General features: G+C 49.6%; 1 protein-coding gene across 3 annotated transcripts in view; it reads left to right on the top strand.

Annotated features, from left to right (window-relative positions):
* The window catches only part of SNX29 (sorting nexin 29), a 587,367-nt gene that overhangs the window by 158,537 nt on the left and 403,846 nt on the right, over positions 1-24,984 (top strand). For all 3 annotated transcript variants that reach the window (XM_032460769.1, XM_006190981.3, XM_032460771.1), the window contains 6 exons: positions 4,465-4,645; positions 7,674-7,744; positions 9,010-9,258; positions 11,086-11,461; positions 16,783-16,901; positions 23,258-23,333. In XM_032460769.1, the coding sequence (XP_032316660.1) occupies positions 4,465-4,645; positions 7,674-7,744; positions 9,010-9,258; positions 11,086-11,461; positions 16,783-16,901; positions 23,258-23,333 (1,072 nt within the window). The remainder of the gene's footprint in view (positions 1-4,464; positions 4,646-7,673; positions 7,745-9,009; positions 9,259-11,085; positions 11,462-16,782; positions 16,902-23,257; positions 23,334-24,984) is intronic.

Genomic DNA, 24,984 nt, shown 5'->3' with positions numbered 1-24,984 from the left:
TGGGCCACAGGTCTCTGTCGCAACTTCCCAGCTCTGCCTTTGTGGCAGGAAAGCAGCCAGGTCTTTACAAGATGACTTGTAAAAAAAACCAAAGGACATGATTGTGTTCCAATAAAACTTTACTTACAAAAACAGGGGTGGGGGTGCTGATTTTGGCCCTTGGCCATTGTTTGCTGACTTCGATTCTGGAAGGAGACAAGACCTCTCTTCTAGTGGTTCAGGTAGAAGTTGTGGGGAGGGCCCAGTGGTCCAGGCCTGGGGCTAGGGTGAGGCCAATGAGGCACTCACTTCAGCCACAGAATTTAAGAGAGCACCAAAAAACTCAGCAGTCAAGAGAAATAATATTTTCATGCAGTATTTTTAAAAGTCAAAATTAATACAGAAAAAAATCCATCATGTACAAAATATCAAACCGGGCCAGGATGAGAGTGGGCTGAGTGAGGCAAGTTGAGACACATGCCCTGCTGTGGCCAGGGGGTTGCCCAGCCTGGGTGACCCGCCCGCCCCGTGGCAGGGAGAGGTTGGTAGCGCTAAAGGCAGCAAATGGAACATGGTTCTTTTAGAAAAAGAGGGTGTTGCTCCCAGAAGAAAGGGTAGGAATGCCGTTTGCCTGCCTTGGTGCCTTGGCACCAAGCACTTCATATGTATGCTTTATTTTCTCATTTTTTTCCCTCTTAGCAAACCTTAAAGACAAGTACTGTTATCCTTATTTTACTGAGGAGGAAAATGAAGGGCAAAAGAAGTTGCCCCAGGGTCACACAACGCCTGAACTAGAATTTGAGCCAGGGTTTGTGCCCTCCAAAGTATGCATTCTTGAATTCTTGGCATCGATTAAAGTTGAGGCCTGTTAGAAACCTTGCCAAAGTCCTGTGCTATCATTTATCCTCTGCCAACAAGTGCCCCCAGGTAGCTCACCTCTAGGCGCCCTTCCTGGCTCTGGTTCTGGTTGGCAGATGGCTTTCAAGAGTCTGGAGACCCAGAAGCCATCTCCCACTTTTGGAATCAGCCCCGAGTTTAAAGCTGTAAGAGATCAGTATATATTCCCAAATTAAATTACAGCCACTCCAAGTGTTAAGTGGCAGGTGAGCTTCTCTTTAAATAGACCACGTTAATTCTGGCAGTGGAAGCGGGGCCCTACTGGGATAATGATGATTATCGTCAGCATCACTCTGGCAAGCTTTGGAAGGATTCTGTAGCAGTAAGCAATTCGCGGAATTGAAAGGTGAAAACATGCCTTAAAGTGTTTCATGTGTATTCAAGGTCAGGGGGAGGTGACTGCAATTTTCAGGAAAGACAGGATGCAGGTGAGAGTCACTTGATTGGAATCGTGATGGATTTATAGATGGTTGTCTGGTGTGTTACAAAACAAGTTATCGGCTGTCTGGCTGGCCGGCCCAGAGTAATACTCTCACCAGATTCCCTGTCCTGGTTTCTGAGAGAGGCTTCAAGTAGAAGCAAGGCTGTTATGTACTCATGAGGCTTGGGCTGATCCTAATGGGTTTCAGAAGGGTGTGAGTTTGGTTTTTAGGGCTTGAGACAGAAGGTATTCTGAGTGAACTACGCTGCTGGTGGTTTTTTTTTTTTTTAAACATTTTTTTGTTGAGTTATAGTCATTTTACAATGTTGTGTCAAATTCCAGTGTAGAGCACAATTTTTCAGTTATACATGAACATATATATATTCATTGTCACATTTTTTTTTGCTGTGAGCTACCATAAGATCTTGTATGTATTTCCCTGTGCTATACAGTATAATCTTGTTTATCTGTTCTACATTTTGAATCCCAGTCTATCCCTTCCCACCCCCTGCCTTCTTGGCAACCACAAGTTTGTATTCTATGTCTATGAGTCTGTTTCTGTTTTGTATTTGTTTTTTTTTTTTAGATTCCATATATGAGTGATGTCATTATGGTATTTTTCTTTCTCTTTCTGGCTTACTTCACTTAGAATGACATTCTCCAGGAACATCCATGTTGCTGCAAATGGCATTGTATTGTCAGTTTTTATGGCTGAATAGTATTCCATTGTATAAATATACATCTTCTTTATCCAGTCATCTGTTGATGGACATTTAGGCTGTTTCCATGTCTTGGCTATTGTGAATAGTGCTGCTATGAACATTGGGGTGCAGGTGTCATTTTGAAGTAGAGTTCCTTCTGGATACATGCCCAGGAGCGGGGTTCCTGGGTCATATGATAAGTTTATTCCTAGTCTTTTGAGGAATCTCCATGCTGTTTTCCACGGTGGCTGCAACAAACTGCATTCCCAACCTGCTGGTGATTTTACCAGTCGATCTGAGACATTTATTCGAAATGGTCTCAGAGGTTGGCTTGATCTACAAATGCATACATGCCCTTGTATGTCCATACACATTTAGATGCTGTTAACAGAAAAAGGAAAAGTGGGAACAGCACACATGTTCCTGTGTAAGAAGGTAATGATTAAACAAACAGTGGTTGGTCATTATGGGCTGGGCATCACACTCAGTGTTTTACCTCCCTTTTCTCCAGTTATCCCAATGACTCTGGGCGATTCTGCACTTTGGGACTTCAAGGGAGAAGAGTCTGAAGCTTTGCCTAGTTAGGGGCTTACACAGGGTCATTCCACTGAAGATCTCTTCACCTGTTGTCCTGCCTGCTAGGCCAGAAACTTGTTAGGGACGAGTTCTTCTGGTCTCCCTGGTGGCCCATGGCCTCCCCCAGCTTATGGCTCCTGATAGGAATGTAGTCCCTGCTCGTTGAGCTGAACTGAAATATCACAGTGAGCTTATTAACCTGGTGCCCAGTTTATGGTAATGTGTGTATTTGCATCCTTCTGCAAGGAAGGTGCAAAGATCTTAACACATTCTTAGAGGAGTCCTGAGTCTTTTTAGCTCCTGGACTGGAATCTCCATCTGGCAGCAGACACAGCATTTTCTCCCTCGGGATGTTAAGCAGTGGTGAACACGATCATTTTGAAGAAGGCAGAGCCCCCCTCACTTCACAAAGCAGTGTGAACATGTGGTTTGCAGTGAGACAGCTCTGAGGTCTGTCTCTACTGCTTACTGGGGATCACTGGGCGAGTTACTTCACTTGTCCAGGCCTCAGGCCTTGTCTTTGACACGGAGGTGGTCTTGGTGGTTCTGAGGACTGAGGTTGGATGTAGTGTTCAGTGCAATGGCTGGTACGTGGCTAATGCTCAGTAAGTAGTAGTGGTTGTCACGATTGTTGCTGTTGTTATTATTGGCAGCATGAAAAGTGTTGATGAGCCATTGTTAAGTAAGGAAGATTGATCACCAAATTAGGTGTACACTAGAATTACAACTATGAGAAATGTCGGTGTGCATGTGGACCAAAAAGGCAGGATGTGAGGTGGTATTATGACTTTCTGTGGATAAAACCAAACTTCTTAGCTTTCCTTTATAGCCTAAATCTATTCCTATTCTCAGACCTATGGAACTCTCTCCTAAGGGACTAGAAATGAGGACAGTTAGTCATGTACAGGGATGTTCAAAGCAGTATGTAGGGGAAGTTGGCAGTGCATCATGTTTCCAGCAGTAGTGAAATAGTTAGATTGTGTTTAACTGGGAAGCCATCAAAAATTATGTTTTCAGAGATCTTTAAATGTGACAGGAAAATGTTCATGACCTAGATAAGAAAAGAAACAGGCCAGGGTGCAGAGTTTATATGTGTGTGTATGTATTTATATGTATGCGCATGTACACATGTACGACACACAGTATGATGGTGCAGTAGTTTCTTATGGCCGCTTGAACAAATTGCCACCAACTTTGTGATGTAAAACAACACAAATTAATTTTTCTTACGGTTATGGAGGGCAGAAGTTCAAAGTCAGTTTCACTAGGCTGAAGTCAAGGTGGATGGCAGGGCTCATTCCTTCTGGAGGCTCCAGGGCAGAATCTGTCCCTTGCCTCTTCCAGCTTCTGGTGGCTTCTGGCAGTTTCTGGCATTCCTTGGCTATGGCTGCATCACTCCAGTGTCTGCTTTCCTGGTCACGCTGCCTTCTTCTCTGCATCAGATCTCCCTCGGCCTCCCTCTTTGAAATTTGTTTGTGATTATATCAGGCCCGTGGGGACTATCCAGGATAGCCTCTCCATTTTGGGTCCTTAAATTAGTCACATCTGCAGAGTCCCTTTTGCCGTATAAGGTGACATTCACAGGTTCCAGGGATTAGGGTATGGTTATCTTTGGGGTCATAATTCAGTGATCACAGATGCCAATTTTCTATAAAAAAAAATACAGGTGCAGGCATAAAGACTGGCTTGCGAATGCCGGTCGTCTCCGGATGGTGGATTGGGGGTCGTTTTTATTTTTGGTCTGCTCTTCGGTATCTTCCTTTAAAAGTGCGTAAGGAGTAACTGTGTTACAACCCTGACAAATGCCGGTGGGCGGTTACTGTGGAAGTGACGAGCGCCCCGGGCCGGTGCCGCGGCGCCGCCCGCTGTCTCCGCCCGCTGTCTCCGCAGAGCCCGTGTTCTGGTTCTACGTGAAGGAGGTCCTCAGCAAGCACGAGCTGCAGCGCTTCTACTCCCTGCGCCACATCGCGTCGGACGTGGGCCGCGGCCGCGCCTGGCTGCGCTGCGCCCTCAACGAGCACTCCCTGGAGCGCTACCTGCACACGCTCCTGGCCGACCGCGGCAGGCTCAGGTACCCGGAGGGGGCTCTGCGGGGGCGGGGGGCACATCGGCTGATCTGACCGCCAGCTTCGGGGCACCACCCGGGCTTCCCTCTTACAGCCTCGCCTTGTTCAGCTGCGCTGGGGGGCCGGTGGACCTGGGAATAAACCAGGATGCCTGTGAGGGGCTCCACGTGGCAGCTGCTCATAGCAGGCACCCCTGTAATGCTTGTTATTATTAAGGCCTCGGGTGTGGAGAGAGCTTTGGTCTTAGGACACAGCCTGAACCTCACTTAGAGGAATTTTAATCTAGATTTCTTTCGGCTTCAGAATTTCTCTTTAGATGCTGAGTGTTTAGTCCCCAGTCTCATGTTGTGTCTTTCATTGTGGGCTGGGTGCTGTATAGCTCCTTCTGGTTTTTTTGAGGTTCATCAACCCCAAACCGACTGAAAGAAACAGGGAAGTTTTAGGCTGGGGAGAGGAAGTCATTTGTTACTAAAAACAATCCCCCATTTTATTATGTTTTCTTTTTTTCTTGATCGTAAAGTTTACTCTGTCAGGTAGTATAGGCCAGGTTATGCTGCCCTAACAAGCGTCGTGTAAACCTCAGTGACTTGAGACAGCCAAATTTATTTCTTCCCCTGCTACATGTCTGTCATGGGTGAGCGGGACTGGGGGTGTTGTCTCACTGCAGGGACCCAGGCTGACAGAGGCTGTCTCTCTACATACACTTTATTGATTACCAAGGCAGGACAAGGGGCTATGGCTAATGAAGCCCTGATTCTTCAGGCTTCTGCACCGTGATGCTTCACTTCCGCTCATATCTCATTGGCTGTCAAGTCACACGGCCATAGGCAAGCTCAGCAGGTTGAGAAAGGTATGGTTATCCCACGGCAATGGGGAGAAGGGACTGAATGTGCGTCAGTGATAGTACAGTGAGCCACCGTCCCGTCAAAAACATTAGACAGTGCTGCAGAACCTGCTGGGGAAACCTTAAATCACTCATACTTTACACAGACATAACTGCTATCATGATGATATGCTGACGTTTGTGATCTCTCTCTCTCTTTATCTCTCTCTCTCTCCCCCTCTCTTTCTCTCTCCCTCCTTCCCTACCCCTCTTCCCCTTCTGGCTATTATTTCCCCTCTGAGAAGGGTGGACTGGATGTGTTGTTTTGTGTCACCTGATGATACAAAGGGACAGTGATCAGTTCTGCCCTGGTCCCTTGAATAACTTCTGCATCAGTAGTGCCCAGATCCTTAGCAGTGAAATTTCGTTTAATTCAATAAGCTGGCATTTCATTAGTGCCATGATGCAGTCCCTTGATTTCACATCTTGCCATGTGTTCCCAGGCTCAAGTCTCCTCTGTTTTTTCTGCTGTTTGTGTTCACCTCTCTACCAGTAGTTTGTTAGGTGTTGTAGGATTGTGCATGAAGGCTCTAAAAAATTACCCTTGAAGTTCCCCTATTGATTTTGCCTGTGATTCCTTTGTCCAGTTGTATGTTCAGACTCTGTGGGTCTGAAATGGGAGGGATGGGGGCCAGGACAATGGGTACTGGCTGTACCTGTTTGCTGCTTAGGACCTGAGTCGGGAGGCTGTGAATGTCTGTCTGAACATTAACCAGCTTTCATTAAGGAGAACATACTCATGTCACTTACATTAGGTTTTTTTTGGTTTTTTTTGGTGAAGCTCTTTACAGCAGGTGATTTTTTTCACAAGTGCAGTCTACCCTCCATATCCCCAGGTTCTGTATCTGTGGATTAAGCCAGCCTTGGATTGAATACTACGTTTAAGATCCGTGGTTGGTTGAAGCTGTGGATGCAGAATTTGCAGATAGGGAGGGCCAGCTACACTATGCTGTTTTATATACGCACCCATAGATTTTGGTGTCTGTGACCAGTCCTGGAACCAAACCTCCATGGATACCAAGGGACAACTGTAGTTCAGAGTTGTACTCTCAGTATCAAGGTTGAATGTAACAGTGAGCAGTTGAAATGAATCAGCTGTTAAGAATCACAGTTGAACTTACCTAAATCACTGGCCACTCTAACTCAATGTGGGAAAACCAAATTCATTTACATGCATAAAAACTGGCCTCAATTTGTAGCGAATCACTGTTATGGGAATCAGAGGGGCAGCCGCACTGCCAGCTGGAACGTATAGTCTGTGCTTCCACTGACATTTGGCCAGGTAAGCATGTTGAAGGTGAGGGGTCTCTTTTCTCTTCCTGTTAGTTGTATTCAGTTGCTTCAGCAGCTGTGTCTCCAGTCTCTTGCTGAACCACAGGTCACCCATCACTGACAGTGCTTTAGTGAAATTGAGTTTTGAGTCCATTAGTTTAGAGTTCTCGGGCCTGGTGGAGAAGTCGGGGAGATAACGATACTTGCTTGTGATTGCTTAGCAGGGGGTCAGATAAAGAGCTGGAGAATGGGGCTGGGGGCCCTGCTTGTGAGCCCTGGCTGCACCATTCATTGCCGACTGACTGTGGACAGTGGGATGACCTGCAGGCCTCTCCTGGTCCCCTTCTCCCCCTGTCGTTTAGATCTGTGAGCCTTTTTAGCTTCCTAGCCTTTTCCAGGGATAACCTGGGCTTTTGGGTCTACAGCCCACACAGATGTTACACACAAGTGCCCTGATTGATAGAGCCATGGAACGCTATAATTTTTTTCTGAAATTGTCTTTTCTTGTATTAGCCCAATCAAGGGGGCCCTATGGGCCAGCTCAGATTTCCTGTCTGTCTCTTGGAGACATTGCTTAAGTGGAAGTCCCCTCTCGTTTTGTCCCCTTTCTCTTTTTCTGCTTTATAAATACCACGTTTACATCTCATGCCTGTTTTGGTGTTCTCAAGCTCAGGGGACTCTAGAGATCTCAGGGGACCAATGAGGAAGTTGTAGGATATATGTGTTCAATCCTTTGTTTACAACTAGAAGCCTCAGCCCAGCAGAGACCTCATCCATCCACTCTGGGATGGCCAGGCACGGGTTTTCCAGGTAGGTCTGGCTAATGGATGCAGAGGACCACTGTTCAGAGCTTTCCTTCTCTCTCTTTCAATTTGCAGCACTTTTTATGAAGACTGGGCTTTTGTGATGGACGAAGAAAGGTCTAGCATGCTTCCTACCATGGCAGCTGGTAAGCCTGGCCAGGGCGAGGGGCGGTGGGTCCTGTGAAGCTTGGTGAGCAGACGAGGCTGCCTGGGAATGAACTGATAGCTCCAAGGGATGCTGGGATTTTCCTCATCCCTCGCCGACTTAATGAGTCACTCACCACTGTCCTTCCTTTAGTGGCGATGAGCACTGAGTCCATTTCTCTAGAATTTGATACCCTGGGTGGGAAAGTGGGGTTGAGGGTTTGGGCTGTGGCTTTGCAAGTGTAATATAAAGATCCAGGGAACTGGGGACAGGAGACCTGCCTTTGAGGCCTGGCTGTACCCCTCTCTGGCAGGCGGCCTGGGTAGATCCTGTGAGCTTTCTTACCTTTGCTTTCCTCTTCTTCGAAGTGGGAACCCAGATAGCATGGCAGTCACCTTTATAGGGCTGTGACAGACTCAAATGCAATAGAGTTCAAGTACATGATTTGTCAACGCAAAAGCCCTGGATTGATTTTAGTTGGTGACTTGTTACATTGTTTAATGTTTGACTCTCACTCAAAGGCTGAGCCCAACAGAAGTGGGCAATTTGCTTTCTTCCAAATCCTTTGTTGCCTCCTTCTTTCTCTTTCCTGAAAGTTGACACTAAGTCCCATATTTTGAGAGTTATGTTAGGCTTGTCCATTGATAAGGAGAAGTCAGGTGACCATGAGGTCCTCTATAGGCCGTAGGATACCAGTGCAAGTTTTTGCCCAAAGTGTTAATGGTAATGATATTGGTGCACATTTTTTGATTGCTCACGGAGCTGTTTTTGGTGAGTGATGGTCTTAATACTTACTCTGTGAGATTATCATTTCCATTTTATAGATAAGGAAACTGGAGCTCAGCGAGGGTATGAACAACTTGACTAAGGAAGGTCTCATAGCTCGTCAGCGGCAGTCCTGGGATTCGTCCCGGGCAGTCTGACTTCACAACTTATGCCTTAGTTGACTTTATTATTTTTTTTCTTTTCATTATTATTTGCTGAGCTAGAGAGGACTAGCCTTTTATTCATCTCATTAATTTTTTTAAATGGAAGTATAATTGATTTTGGCTCCTTATTTGCATCTGTCTTCCTGACAGACAGGGAGTGAATTTGGAAAGACCCAGCTCCAGTGATAGCATCTACTGACCCTAGTTTTGTGGGAGGTTTTTATCCACGTTTAAGATGAGTGTGTCCCCTCTTGTGTGCTATAAGGTCTACAGTTTGTTTATTGTGTTGGAGGTGTGACTGTTCAACAGCAGACACTCCACTCCATTTCTGGGGCAGGTCTGAACTCCATCCTCTTCGCGATTAACATTGACAACAAGGATTTAAACGGGCAGAGTAAGTTTGCTCCTACCGTCTCGGACCTCTTGAAGGAATCCACGCACAATGTGACCTCCTTGCTGAAGGAATCCACACAAGGAGTGAGTAGCCTTTTCAGGGAGATCACGGCGTCCTCTGCTGTCTCCATCCTCATCAAGCCTGAGCAGGAGACCGACCCCCTGCCCGTCGTGTCCAAGCACATCGGTGCCGGTGAGCGGGGTGGGCAGATGGAGGAAAGCAGAGGGGTGGGTGAGGGTGGATGTGCCTCATCACTTGAAAGTGCCGAGGGAGGGAAATCTGCTGCACTCACATTTTCAGTATATGTTTGTGTTCATCTTTCTGACCCTTGTTTACTCGGAAAGGGATCTGAGAGATGTGAAGATGACAGGGTATCAGCACAGTCAGAGCAGACTGGGGAGGCAGGGGCGTGATGGTCACATGAAGCCAGATGAGGTTGATCTTCATTCGTTTATTCCCCCATCCATCATTTGTTCATCCTTCTGATAAATGGGATGGAAGCCCAGCATAGGATGCTTGGAGAATGTATACTGTTGGGGGGATGACATTTTAGTGGTGGCCAGGGGAAGGGAGGGGGTGATCAGCTTTGACTCTAGGCTGCAGGGAGGCAAAAGAACGTTGATTCAGTTCACGTTAACTTTGCAAGAAGTTTACAATATCCCTTAAGCTTTCTGGGACATCCAGAATGTTGCTATAGCAAAATTGGAAATTTGAGGTTTAAAGACTTAGTCCTGGTATTCTCAGATCCCTTACACAAGGTGGTGATCATGGGCACCTCTTTGGAATTATTAATGCTGGTGAAAACTGAGAGTCCTGTGGAGTCTTTGCTGCATACTGGCTTTATCTGTCTTGCCTTCTTCTCAAGCAAAGAGCCCCACATGCGAATGACGTATAACAGGACTGTTGATAACTTTGTGTAACAGAGATGCTGGAACTTGTATACCCAAAGAAGTATCTTCTCCATCCATTTTGGGAACCCTGCTTTTGACATTATCTCAGAGTTGTGATACATTGGTGAAGCATGACCTACGTTTAGATAGATCGGAGTTTTTGGAATTGTCTCAAAGTGTCTCATAGCCAAGTTTGATGATTGAGATGGGTGAACAAACTGGCTCATCTAAGTGCTAGTCACCAAGGCAGTCTTGACTTTGGTTTCATTTAGCCTTAGCTGTCTAATACACAGCTTCAGAATGTAGTGGCTTAAAACAACGAACCACAGTTTATTATTATTTTTTTTAATGACTCCATGGGTTGGCAGGATGGTTCTTCTGCTGGCTTCACCTGGGCTCCCTCATGGGACTGCTGGTGACTAAGCTGGAAGATCCAGGATAGCCCCATTCATGCATCTGGAATTGGTGCTGACTGCTGGCTGGGGCATCTCAGCTTTCCTCCACATGGCCTCTCATCCTCCCATAAGCTAGAATGGCTTCTTCTGTGTAGTTTCAGGGCAGCATTCCGAGAGGGTCTAAGACCTCTTGATGCCCAGGCTCTAGAACTCACACTTCGTTATTCCTGCCACATTCTGTTCTTAAAAGCAGAGCACTAAGCCAGCCTGGATTCAGGGGGGTGGAGAAATAGACACCGCTGTTGATGGGAGGAGCAGCAGTGTCCCATTGTGATGGGGCTTTGTGCAGGGCTGGGAGGAACTGGGGCCATTAAACAATTGACTGCAGTGTCCAAACTGGTTTTCTTGGTCTCATCTCCCAGCCGTGAGAGTGTTTTCCAAAGTGAAACAGTAAAAATCATCTCAGTAATGATTTGTCCTTTGACTCAGAGGACTGCTTAGAAGGCATGATTGTGATGTGTGCTTTGTGGCATATTTGTTTAAATCAGAAGTAGAGCCCCACATCCATTTTGCTCAGTCTCCTGTAGACGGATATTTTCCCCCAAGGATTTAAAAATCTGAATTTATCTTAAATTTACTTTTTAGTAAAAGAGGGTTTCCCACAGTCTAGAGGCAGGATGGCTCAATCCTCACTTTATCTTTCCTGCTTTTTCTTATCCTGTATCTTTTGCCAGATGCCAGATGTAAAAAGGAGAGGAAGAAGAAAAAGAAGGTGACCAACATCATCTCATTTGATGACGAGGAAGATGAGCAGAGCTCTGGTGATGTTTTTAAGAAGATGCCTGGGACAGGGGAGAGCTCAGAGGAGAACTCCGACCGCTCCTCGATCAATATCATGTCAGCCTTTGAGAGCCCTTTTGGACCCAATTCCAACGGAAGCCAGAGCAGCAACTCGTGGAAAATTGATTCTCTGTCTTTGAATGGGGAGTGTGGCTACCAGAAGCTCGATGTGAAAAGCATCGACGATGAAGACGTGGATGAAAACGAGGACGACGTGTATGGGGACAGACTGGGGAGGAAGCGCTCGGGCCACTCGGAGTCGCCTGAGAAGTAAGTTCTGCTTGAGCTTTTAAGGAAGGGTGGTACAGGTCTCTTCCTGCAGGATGGGGTGGCATTAGACTGCAATTTTTCATTTTTCAGATCTTGATTTAGGAGGAAGGAGCATTAGCTGGCTTTTCTCCTGAGAACTGAGCGGAAGGAGTATTTTATCTGAAGGCACTTGTTACAAAGTTGGTGTCAAGCTGTGTGCCTTGAAATTCTTGCTTCATGTGTATGTCTTCCATTTTTATCACTTGCATTTTGCTCACGTCTCTAACTTGCCACTAACATAGGAAGCTCAGGAGAGAGGCAGGGTATTCCAGAGAATTGTCTCAGGCTGGTAATTCCTGCGTTTACCTGCGGGGGTGCGCGCAGCAGTAGTTTGCCTGTGCTTGCCACCTTAACACCGGAGCTGCAGAGTTTTGCTTGCAGAAGGGGCGTGGAGCACGTGAAGGTAAGAGGAAGCAGTTAAAGAGCTTGGATCTTGGTATCAGGACAGAGGTTCTCACTTCCTAGCTACGCGGCTTAGGTTGGACTAGGTTGGGCCAGTTACTTTACCTCCCAGAGCCTCAGGCCTCATCTGAGACCTGGGAGAAAAACGGCACCTGCTTTGCAGAGTGCCCCGTTCATGGGGTACTGTGTGTGGGGTCTTTGGCCCTGGGCCGGCTCGTCGACAGGGACAGCGCAGGCGGCTGTGGCGGCTGTGACGCTGCTCTTGTGATAATTCCTGTGCTCGGTCTGACTCTTAATGCCAAGTAAACTCGCCGCCTCTTCACCTGAGTTTTACAGTGTGTAGTGTTATCCTGGTCACGGCTGACGTCAGAACCTGCCCGTGAAAGTGTGAAATGGAGAGCCTGAGCCCCCGTGGTGCGAGGAAGGAGCACGGCGCGCCTCTCGCCCTAACCGCCTCGGTTTCACGGGTCGGCTAGGAGTTCTTCTCCCCTGTCTCCTGAGACTGTGCCTGTTCTTGTTTTTGGTTTTTACCCTCGTCCTCACGTACACAGACACCGTGTTAGTAGCACGTGTAAGTTGCCTTATTCATCGCCTGGGATGTACCAGACGCGGCAAGCTGCGGCTTTACCTTCTCCTCACACTTAGAGCTGCGTGGAGGGGGTTGGTGGGGTCACCCTCGCTTGATGGATGAAAGAACCGGGTTCTGTAGAGAGTTAAGATTTGTCAAAGCAACGGGCAAAACTGGGATTAGGGTTAGGTTATGCTGTGCTGCAAAGTTTGTATGTGCTGTCGGGTATTTCCCATGTTTCTGCGTAACTTTGAATCTCCATTGGTTGACACTCAGTCAGATCAATATGTCATGATTTGCTAAAGGTTCCCCTATTGTTGAGCGTTTTGGTTGTTGGTAGGTTGTTGTTGTTTTTTTTGTTTTTTGTCATCAGCCATCCTGCAATGAGCATTTTCATGCACAAGGCTTTTTTCTCCCCCTGCGGTGTTTGTTAGGGTGGCTTCCCTGCAGCGTTGCTCCTGCTCACTGGGGATGAGTGTTTTTGGACCTGGGACCCAGGCTTGTGACCTGCTGTTTTAGTCTGGGTTCTCCAGAGAAACAGAACCAATAGCGTGTGTGTGTGTGTTTCTGTCTTGAGAGATTTACTTTAAGGAATTGGCTCACGTGATTGTAGAATGTGACAAAATCCAAAATCGGCAGGGTAGGCCAGCAGTTTGGAAACCCAGGGAAGACTTGCCATTCGAGTCCGAAGGCGGTCTGCTGGCAGAATTTCTTCCTCTTTGGGGGACCTCAGTCTTCTTCTCTTAAGGCCCTCCACTGAGTGGGGGAGGCCTGCCCAAATTATGGCGGGTGATCTGCTTTACTCAAAGTCTCCTGACTTAAATTTTAATCTCACTTAAGAAATACCTGCCCAGAAACATCAAGAATAATATTTGATCCACTATCTGGGTCCCGTGGCCTAGTCAGGTTGACACATGAAGTTGACCATCACACCTGCCTTCAGTTTTTCATCTGGTCCTTTTAGGCAATGCCGATTGCCTTCTCTTTCTCTGTAGGTGAGTGTATCTCTGAGTTGATTGGCCTCAGAGACAGTCATTTCTCTGCCTGCTAGATTTGGAGCCATCGACCAGGGAGATCAGCTTGCGAGCCAGGGTAGCCGCCAGCATTGTGATGTGTGAAACGCAGAACAGTGCAGGGTGGCCTTTGCAGGGCCCGGGCCCTGGGAGGCCATTGGGCCCCCTGCGGATTATGGACAGCCTCTCCCTGGCATAAAGGGGGGCTCTTGAGCGAACATTCCGTAGAGCATCTTGGGGACAGAGCAGAGGAATGATGAGATGGCCTACTGAGTAATACTTTCCTTTTGGTTCTAAGCTAATAGTCACATGAAGGGTTGAGGAGCCTGGAGGGGCCAGAACTTTAGCAGTTAAACAGCACAGCCAGGTTTGTGAGGGGAAAGCTGGCCAGGCCAGGAGGAAGCACACAGTGGATGGCAAAGTTGAATGCTCAGATGGTCTTTAAGATGCCCTGTTGGCCAAAAATTGGGCCAACACCTCTATTTCCTGACAGTTAAACCACTTCTTTGATGACTGAGGAAAAACTCTTTTCCCCTCCTGCCTTTATATTTGCCAGTGTTGGCTTTGCTTCTTGTCTTTTTCTTAAAAGAGGATAATAACTTTATTATAGAAAGGGGTTTTCCCGTCACTTTAGATGTGCTCTGTGATACCAACAGGGAAGTGGGCTGAAAACATAACTCAAAATGAAGTACAAACATGAAAAATGTCACACTTGACCAGCAGTTAGGCAACCGCAAAGCGAAACCAGACACTGTATTTTGACCATGATATTTGTCAAGATTTAAAAAGAGAACCGGATGAAAGGTGGGCCTGGGTTAGCGCCCTGCGGAGGGGGCTTGTTCTCAGTGTGTCCTCAGTGCCTGGAATCGCCCAGGCACCTAGTGGGCGTTAACTGAGGAATAGTGCCAGGCTGGCGCCTACGGGCGTCGTGATGGAGAGCTGGTGGTGTCCACAGCCCTCCGGGAAACGTTTGATACACTGTCAGGAGCCTTCAACTTGTTTCTCCCACTTGATTTAGCAATTCCACTGCTGGGAATCTGCCCTGAGGACGAGACTCAGGGTATAGGTTGCCACATCTAAGTACCAACGTCCTAACTTAAGAGAAGTGCAACAGTGGAGCTGAGCAAAATGTGCGGCCACGACGGGGCAGTTCACAGCAGAGTGGTGTGTGGTTTACATCTTAAAATCTTAACATTCAGGATCTTCAGCATCTTAAATGACATTTAAGCATGGCCAAGTAGCATGAAGATGAACTTATGAATTAACACTGAATGGAAAAAGCAAACTATAAAAACCTACACTGAGTTTCATTACGACCTTGTAAAGAGAAGTAAATGAGGAAAGAAAGAAAAAAGGCACTAAGGAAAATAGTGTCTCACTATTAGTTGTGTCCCACACAACTAATAGTTGTGTTTGGGGCAGTGTGGCTTTGGGTATATTTTTTCCCCCCTTCACTTTAGGGCATTTTGTAGGTTTTAAAACAAGTGTCTTTTCTAATGAAAAGCAAGACCTGTTATGTTTTTAAGCCTTCTGTGACACTCTGTTCTGAACTGGTCTCTTGCCTCAGGAATCACTTCAGTATAACTCATTTTTGAAGTGGTGGCCGTTGGCCTCTTTCATTCGGGTCTGAACCTCAGCTGATAGGGCCTGACATCACCTTGTGCTCTGCATGTGTTCCTGGCAAGTGATAAGACGTCCCCTTTGAAACAGCAGAAAACCCCACTGCCCAGAGCCAGTGCAGTGGCCAGGAAAAGGTTTTGCCATCTGGTCCTGAGGGGGAGTCCCTGGTTGCCTCTGGGTGTCCGGCGGTCCCCATGGTCACCAGCTGCTGGAGCGGAGCCCCAGGAGGGCGGTCTGGTAGAGGCAGAGCCAAGCTCACCCCAGAACCCGGCTCTGCTGCTGGGCACACAGGTGTGGGTGCTTCCTCTTTTGTGCCTTATTGTGTGTTACCTGCAGGACCAAGGGAGACGTTTGGCACAGTTCCGTGAGGATTACATCCCACAGGTGTGTGACCAGAGCTTGACAGGGCTGAAAGGAGAGTGTGTACAGGACAGGCCTTGAAAGAGGACTTGGCATACTAGCCTGCCGGCAAACCCACACCCAAGCTGAAAATGGCTGTTTCGTTTTTTTAAATGGTTGTAAAACCCAAAAGCCGAACAAGGAAAAAAACCAATGAGGTATACTTTTGGCCACAAAGCCGAAAATATTGACTATCTGGTCCTTTACAGAAAAATTTTGTTAATCTCTGCTCTGAGTGAAAGAGGAAACTATATGCATCGTGTAACTGGTGGGCAGCAGCCAGGAGACCCATTGTAATTGGGTTTGGAAGACCTGGGCTGAATCCTACAAGCCTTGGTTCTGTCGAAGACATAACCTTGGACAAGTCACAGCATCTCTTTTTTCCTCCTCCCTCTCCTTCCCTCCTTCCCCCTCCCCGCCTCCTCATTCCTCCTCCTCATCCCTCCCTTCCTCCTTCCCTTGCTCTATTAAGTGGGTATGATTATGATCTGCTTTGGTCTTCTTTACATGTGAGTTACAGAATCATTTTATAAACTTGAGAGTATTGTACAAGTGCTTCCTGGTCTTTATTAGTGTTGCCTAATTGCCCAGAGGCAAATGCTCAACGGGCAAATAATTTCTCAGACAAATTGAACTGAGCCAGCCCTGCATTGCGAAGATCGTACAGGTTGGTTTTGTACTTGGTGGATGAGGTGACGGTTCAACAGATCATATGAGCCTGGTTAACCTTCGAGCTGACCCCCTTTCTCGGAAGGGAGCCAGACACGACCTGATCTGATGCTCCGCTTTTACTCACGAGGGCTTGAGAACCAGTGAGGCGAAGTCCGCCTGCCCAGGGTCACGTGGCTGACGTCAGTTCAGAACCCGGAGTGCACGGCGCTTCCTTCCTGGAGCACGTGGACCTTCTCCGCCAGCTCCACGGATCTGAGCTGCCGTTTCACACCCTTTGTGTGATTCCTGCCCACATCCCCCAGCAGACTTTAAGCTCCACAAGGGCAGGATGTACCCTGTTTGCTGGTTCTTTTTCAGCACATAATGTATGTGAGCACACCGCCTGGTATGGAGCAGGTGCTTGGTAGACACTGGCTGAAAGAGTGGGTGCAGATCTGGCTCCAGACCACACGCCCCTGACTCCCGGCCCAGGCCAGCTCCTGTTCTCAGCCTCGTCACAGCCTGGCTGGTTCCCAAGAGGGGACTTCTGGAGGCCCAGCAGAGGCTCATGGTGATGGGGGCCCTTAGTGGCTCTTGGCCCCTCACGCAACTGTGTTGTCTCACCCTAGGCCGCTGGATGGCAACACCTGCCTCTCCCAGATGCACAGCTGGGCCCCGCTGCAGGTGCTGCACGGCTACGCTGACATCCTCTTCCCGGTCAGCGCAGCGGGCTCCTATGGCCCTGCAGGTAGGTGTCTCCTGATTACTTCCTGCCTCCCGTCCGAGCTCGGCTCCGAGAGCCAGCAGGGGTGTCTGGGCTACCTCTGGAGGGCAGGGGTGAGTGAGCAAGGAGGCCGGGGCTCAGGGCAGGAGGGTCTGGTTGAGATCAGAAGTGACAGAGGGTTCGTCTTCTCCCCTTGCTGAGCCAGGCTATTTTGAGGTGCTCTTGCCTGAGCGGGTGTTGGGCTGAACCAGCTGACACATCACCAGGGAGCCACCAGGCCTGTTTTTTCCCTCGCCAGTGGTTTGTTAAACTTGGTCATGTACGAGCTATACAAATGGCCACCATTATTTTTGCCTCTTAGGAGAAGGGAGAAGGTCACAGACCCCATAGCTCTAAAGGGCCTTGCACCCTTTCCAGCCGGGTGCTGGGGCGTCAGGGAGTAGCTTGTTTTACAACCTGCCTTTAGAGTGCGTAAGCATTTCTGATCCATTCCCTGTGGTTGAGCAGACTCGCATGTGGTTTGCTATTTCTTTTCTTTAGCTAGAGCCGGTTATTGGGTGGGGTGGGGCAGGGGGTTGGAGGTGTGAATGAGCCCCTCTCACCCAGTGGGGTGGGTGTGCACCGTGCCTGGCACAGTGAAGTGCTGGGTCACTGTCAATGCCCCGAATACCACCGTGTCAGCGAGGTCTCGGCCCCCTATGTGGGGGCCCTTCTCACCCTCCCAGACCCATGCTTAGGAAACCGTGGACGGGGGCCCACAGGACTGCCCAGGAAGCTGTTGATGTTCTGAACCGGATGATGGACTGTTGTTCTTGTCACTGTGTGAGGAACAGAAAGCCACTGAAACTAGCCGGAGCCAGAGGCAGGGTGGGCACGTGGCCCAGCAGCAGCCTGGGGGGTGGGCAACTCTAGAAATGGTGTGAGGGGGCGGGTTACTGCTCTGCGAGGCGGTATTCCAGGCTCAAACTGAGGACTGATGAGAGCTCGGGGCTAAGTGACTGTGTCCACTGGGCTGGTCTCCTCTTCTGGACAGTATAGATGGTGGTCATAATGACCACCAGCACTTATCAAGCCCTTAAAGTGAATCCAAGACCGTAAGGGGATTGATCTGGTTAGCTCACCCACTCTTGACCACAGACCACGGGGAAGGGGTGCTTATTATCATACCGTCTCCCTCTTAGGCTTGGGGTGAAGGTCCCTGGGTTAACTGGGGAAACGGTGCAGGCACAGGCCAAGGCCCCGTGGGAGCACGTGGCTCGCGTTGCAGAAGTGAGTTGACATCTTGTGGTTGCGCCTGTGGGCTGGAAGCTGGGACATCGGGATGGAAGGACTCTTGGGCTGGTGAGGTGCTGCCATCTTTCTCGTTCTGCACCCGCACACCTCCCTGGGGGGCCCTTCCCCCATCTCCTCTCTCTTCAGTCTGTCTTTGCTGCCCCGTCTTTCTCCCCCTCCCATTTTGGCCCGTTCTCGGCTGCGATGCCAACACCAGGCCTCAGCCCTGTGACCTTCCATCCAGTCAGACCTTCTGTCTGGTCCCAGCTGAAATCCCAGAGAGGGATGGTCTGGTGGGCCCAGCTCGTGTCTGCTGGCTGGGCCAGCCCCTGCAGCTCCTCCCATTTGGGTGACCAGCCCTGGTCCAGGCACCATGGGCTGAGGGGGTGGTCACCTCGCCCTGGCATGTTCAGCAGCAGTGCAGACCCAGGCCAGGTGTCTGAGGGGGTGGGGCTTGGCAGAGAGGAGGTGGTCCTTGCATGTGTCTGGGACGCCTGGAGGGTTTCCAGGGCTTGTTCCTGGGATCCAGGTTGGGATGCAGTTCCCCACCCAGCTCATCCCGCGCCCCACCGACGAGCCTTTCAGTTGGGTGATGAGCTGTCGCTGGGCTGTCACGTCAGGTGCGTGCACCGTTCGCTCTGTGGCCCCTTCACTTCTCAGCCGGGGTCCTCTGACGACCAGACCCTTGGGGTTGGTGGCTGGCTGCTCCTGGGGCATTGCTGTTTGCCATTCATGTTGGGATTTGGTCACAGAACCCAGCATTCTTCCTCCCTCTCTGGGCTTCCCCTAGACCAGTGTCTCCAGGGGAAGCAGCTTCTGGCCGACCTCCGGGATCCTGGAGAGGAGGCACTCGCCCCTTCCCGTCCCCCGGCAGATTTCCCCTGGCCCTGCCCCTGCCGGTCAGCCTCGCAGACCCAGAGGCTCCACCTTGTCACTGTCGCTGGACCCCCGGCTCCGGCTGATCTTGATTGTCCTCACCAGCGGCGCTGTGTGTGAGCCGGTCTGCTGCTTTTTAATTTACTACAGTCACAGAGTCACCAAGTGTCTCGGCAGTTGTGACGGCCTGAGGGGTAGACCCTCTGTGGGTGGGAATATTCCTGGGAAGTTGCGTTGTTCGGGCTGCAGGAGGATACTGGAATCAGAGCTGGGGGAAGCCGTGGCCTGGTTGGAATGCCCAATCACAGCGAGTCCCTCCTGGGCTGGTGCCGCATCTCCCTGGAGGCTAGCGGGCCAGGTGGTGCTGAGGTGGCCAGGCTGCCGGGCCAGTCCCTCCTGGGGCAGCCCTGGGCGGACCTGCCAGCATTTCTCTCTAAGACTCCTTTCCTTTCACTCCACTGCTGACTAGTGTCCCTTCTGATTGATGTTCGCCTGCTTTAGTGACATTCACATCGTCTTTCTTATTCTGGCCTGGGAGCCATTTCCTTTCTTTAACCTGGGGGTATTTATAGAAAGTGGGAGGGGATTAAAAATAAAAAGGGAGGGAGTCTGTGGTGGGGAAGGATGGATGCTTTGGTAGCCAAGTCTGGGGAAGGGGAAGGTGGCAGAGAAGGGGACCCTGAACACAGGATATTATCCTTCTTAACCCTGGAAGAGGCACCCCTAAGGTTTAAGGGCGCCATACTTTGGGCTGCCTTTCTGGAGTTAAGGAGGGGCTCAGAGAAGGGAGATACCAGCCTGGGGTATCCCCAGGCCCTGACAAGTAGGTGGAGGATTAGATACAGTCATTCCTCCGGGCACGTCATTGCCTGCAACAGAGCAGAACACCTTCACCAACACCTGTTCGACGCTGCAGGGAGAAAAAGCCCCCAAAGTTTCTTTCAACTGCGAGTCCTAAACGGAGGAGAACAGAACACCCATCCTTGCTCGCTGTGTGCGGGCAGGTGCTACTGCTCCTCGCCGGGGGGTCCTGTGGTCAGTGCTGGGTCTGAGCAAATGCAGAACCCGTTTCTGAGGGTCTGCTTCAGTTCACTGGACACCCCAGGTCCTTGGCCCCTTCCTCTCCCGATCAGGCTCAACATGCTCCAGCTTCTCCTCGTCCTGCCATTGGGTCTGGAGTTGGGTCACTGCCAAGCTTTGGGGGATCAAAAGGCGAGTCCACTGGGAGTGTGGCAGGCAGGGAGGGGACAGGGACATTTTAATCACCTGATGTAAAGGAGGAGGATGGGTGGCCGAAGTTTCATCTGAATGCTTCGACCACCCTCTTCTGACTGCTCCTTATCTGTCACTGGGCTGTTGCAAAATAGCTTCTCAGTAGCTCTTTATCCCTGTCCCCTAGCCCTGCATCGTTCTTTCAGCGGCCAGAGTGATTTTTCAGAATGTAAATCCGATTGCATCATGCTCCTGCTGCAGACCGTTCCACACTACCTAGGGTAAAATCCGGAATCCTCCCTGCCCCACTCACCCCACAGCCTCACCTCCTCCCATTTCCCCTCTGCCCGCTGCCCCTCCTGCGCCATCTGCTTCCACTTCCTTCCTTCTGCCTTTAGGGTGCAGCCCCAAGGTCGCCGTCTTAGAGAAGCCAGCCAGGCCTGGAGTTTCACACTGTTATAATCCTGGTAAACCTGTTTCCGTTGCTCTGACCCCTGTTTGTTATCTATAATCGTGAATTTGTGTAACTACTTGATAATACCTGCCCCTCCACTAGTCTGTGAGGTCCATGAGGGCAGGACCACGCCTTCCTTGATTCCAGTGTGACCCTGACCCTGGCCAGAGCCAGGTCCGGAGCTGGGGTTCAGGTGAGCACATCAATCCAGGGGTGGGGGTGTGAGCAGGCTGAAGGGAGCAGACAGACATCTGGCAGTTGGAAAAATGACATCTGGTTGGGGACAAAGGAAGAGAGGACTTCAAGGGTGAGTGACGTGGGCTGTCCCTGTGATTGCTCTGTGGCCCCAGTGCATCGGGCCCACCACAGCTGTCATGGGGTCACGGTCATGTATTCCAGTGGGAAATCCACCTGGGCCGAGTAGGTGTGGTATCTGGAATGCTGGTGGGTGATGTCGGCCTTTACTCCAGCCATGGACTTCTGTTGTGTACATTGGAGTCCTCGTCTCTGCCTTAGGGAGCCGTGTGTGAGTCAGATTAGAGGCTGAGACAGGGCTGAGGGGACCTGCTGCAGAAGACCCCTGCAGGATAGTGAGCCCTTGAACTACGGGGGCAGTGCAAGCAGCTGGGGAGCATGGATTGGGAGATGACTGCGTGGAACTGATGAGTCTTGGACCCCAGCCAGCTCTGGGATGTGAGGGAGGGTGGGTACCATGGTTTTCTGAGGTTACAGCCCAGTGGGAGCAGTTTGGAAGGTCATGATCAGCTGGTAGGCCCAGTAGGGTATCCCAGGAGAGCTTTCTGGTGGGCAGTTAGAAATGTGGGGATGGAGTTCAAGGTTGAGGGCCTAGCCAGAGGTGAGGGCTTGAGAATTGTCCTCTTCATGGAGGTAAGAGCTGGAGCCGGGACCTTGCCAGCTTTGCAAAGGAGGTCAGAGGCCGTGGAGCCGTGTGGAGACACCTTCACACAGGAATCAGAGAAAAAGTCAGTGGGCAGAGGAGGACCATAGTGTTATGAAAGCTGAGAGCAGAGAGCTCCTAGGAGAAGGCGGGAGGGGCACCGAGGGAAGAGTTCCTTGGGGTCCTTTGAGAGCAATCCCACTGCCTGGGAGGAGGAGGAGGAGTGCTGTGGTACCAGGCGTGGCTGCAGAGTGAGCTGACGCCGGCCCCCACTCATTGCATGCTCTCTCTGAAGTGTATGTGTGTCTGAATGTGAAATTTAGTTGTGTGGTGGGTGTTATTAAAATTATAGTAGGCACCAGTGTCAGCCCATTCCAGAGATGAGGAAACTGAGTCACAAAGAGGCTGGGTAACTTTACTGAATTGAAGTTGGGAAGCAGAGACTTGAACCCAAGCAAGTGGGCAGAGCCTGCATCCTAAACTCGCCCTGATTCTAGGGAGCGAGGAGGTAGAGAGGAGGATACTTTCTCGTTCCCCTTCGGTCTTCTTAAAAGAGGGAGGAGTGAGTGAAATAGCTTGGCGGGGACAGCAGGGTAGAAGAGAAGGTGGTAAAACATTTTTCCCCTTAGGATTCTCTTTGTTCAGCTCCTTAAGAGCTGGGGCATCTTGAGCAGGACGAGACCAGGTGTAAACAGGAAGGAGTGATGTGGAGGAGGTCACAGGACAGATGGCATGGGAGGGGGAACGTGCGCCCTTCTCTCCCTGTGTTCCCTGTCCCTGCTGCAAGCCTGGTGGTGGGCGTTGACAGCCAGAAGCTTCTCCGACATGCAGGTGTCCTCCTGGGCGATATTGGCCTTAATGTCACCATCCAGCCCCAGGGCATGGATTTGCACTTTTTCCTGGAAAGAGACTTGAACAGCAGCTGATACATTTGTGAAAGTCTTTAGTGCCTCTCGCCTGTTGTTTCTAGAGATGATTTATGGCCTCACTTCTTCCAGATGCCTTTCTCGCAGGCCACTCCAGGCAGAGCAAGCGGCTCTTTAGAAAGCAGCCATCGCTTGGTTTTGACAGAGCAGACGCTGGCAGCAGTTGGACAGTGCTGCCCTCTTGTGTCCATCTCCAGCCACTGCAGGCAGGAGCTGTTGGGTCCAACAGAGCAAATTTATTACTCCCTGATTCTGAAGTTGGCTCTGGATACGGACTTCACGCATAATTCCATGTGGCTCAAGATCAAAAAGGTTAATAAATAAGTCATGGGTATATAACGTACAGCATAGGGAACATAGTCAATAACATTGTAATAACTTTGTACAGTGACAGATGGTTGCTAGACTTACTGTGGTGACCAGTTTGTAATACGTGTAAATATTGAATCACTATGCTGTACACCTGAAACTAACAGTATTGTGTGTCAGTGACATGTCAGTGAAAAAAAGGTTGAGTGGGAGTATAGGGCCTCCAGGCAGTGTCTGATGCCAAATCTGAGATTATGACCGAAAGAAATGAAATAGGTAGCAGGTTAAAATCCAGCCTACAGATGGGGAAACATTTGTAATTCAGCTGGTTTAGCAGGTGAGCCAGTGTCGGCACGGTGTCCTTGTCTCATGGAGAAAATGAAATGGGAACAGAAACCTGACTTTGTCTCTGCTAATTGCCGTCTGTGCACAGATGCCCCCCTCGGGAGCCTGGAGAATGGGGCGGGACCTGAGGACCACGTTCTCCCCGAGCCTGGACCTCGGTACAGGTTAGTGTTCAGAAACCCAGCTGCCTCTGGGGTTGAACTGTTCTCTTCCCAACTCTGCACTTCATTCTTTTTTAAAGATAGGCGGGCCCCTGCTGGGGCTGAAGGATGAGGCCTCGCTTCACCTTAATTCAGTTCAGGCTTGGCCTTACATCCCAGAATGTGAAATGGTATGAGGCGTGCTGTTTGTCACACCTCATCTGCGTACCACCTTTACTTTTCCCACTTGTGGGGCCATATCTGGGTACCTCCTCGATCATAAGTTGCTTGATTTTCATATTTGATAGTAATAAACAATTGAACAATTTAAACATTATAATTTGCAGTTTTAATATTATATAATATTTACGCCGCTTAGATATCATGAGGTGCTTTGTTGGACATTCAGTAGTAAGCACCACGTTGGTTTTCTTTTATTCAGATGTAAGTATCTCAAGGGAAAGCTGTGTGGTCCAGAGTCACTGGACGTTTGGTGGCACAGCTGAGATGGACGCTGAAGAGTCCCTGGTGCCACTGCCATCCCTGTTGCCCTTAACAGTTGTTCCTTCTTTCTCTGTGTGGTTTTAATTTGCTGTCCAGGGACGCAGCAAGCCTGCATTTTCAACCTTGGCTCCAGGGTGGGGTCACTGATCACCTCCAGCCACGCTGGTGTTACGCTGTCACCCTGAGTAGACTGGACTCTGCTCTCTGAAAATGGCGCTGTGTGCCAGTCAGTGCAGTGCTGGGAGGGATCGGTGTTGCCAGCTCCAGCCAGGACGCTGAGTCCTTACTGCTGTTTATTTTAGAAAATTTTGCAAATGCAGCAGTACACGAACAAACACTGCTCTCAACCCCAGCTCCACTTCACTGAGGATGTTTTTGGTCCTTTTCCTCCTAGTGTGGGTGTGGTAACCAGATTATGGTCCTATTGTTTACATGAAAGATGTTAAGTGCTATTTTCCTGCGTTGCAAATCCTTTGTAAATACACAGTCACCTCCTGTTATTTGCAGCAGTATGTTCTATAAAGTCTCCTCGAAGACAGAACCATTGCTCCTAGGTTCCTGGGCGTATCTGGTCACACCGTTTTTGTCAAGGGATCAGTCCATACCTTTGTTTTATGTCTGTTCCTGTTTAAAGACACCTTGTTTCACATACATTGTTGAATCATTGGACTTGGGGCCAATAACACCTGAACAAAGGTGACCTCACACAAATTTTCTCCACAAGGCGCATCACAGTCTCCATTTAGGAGTGCCAGACAGCCCCTCAGCACTGCGCTTGGGGCCGTTGTAGATGCAAAAATCACCAACAAAAAGACAGGAATGTGAAAAACATGGCACTGAATAGCCCGCCAGAAGGACACGCTTACAGAATGAGAGTGGAAAGGAGGAGGCAGAACTCCTCTTGTCTGATGGGGGCTGGGAGCACATACGTCCAGTGACTCAGGTTTTTGACCACTCTGCACATGGTCCTGGTGACCGTGTTAGCACCGAGAGCATTGAGTTTTGGGATAACAAGTAAACTTTAGGGAGGAGGTGAATTTGTAAATACGGAATCCACAAATAATGAAGGATTGACTAATTTCAAAGGGCTGCCTTTTCTTCCTGCTCGTCGGGAAACCTGAATGAGCTTAGCATCTGTTTGAATGGTGAGGTTGTGTGTTTTAACTGGCTG

This window comes from Camelus ferus, chromosome 18 (assembly GCF_009834535.1).
Source record: "Camelus ferus isolate YT-003-E chromosome 18, BCGSAC_Cfer_1.0, whole genome shotgun sequence".
Lineage (NCBI taxonomy): Eukaryota > Metazoa > Chordata > Mammalia > Artiodactyla > Camelidae > Camelus > Camelus ferus.
Note: the sequence above shows the minus strand (reverse complement) of the source record. Positions and strands in the feature narration are given on the sequence as shown.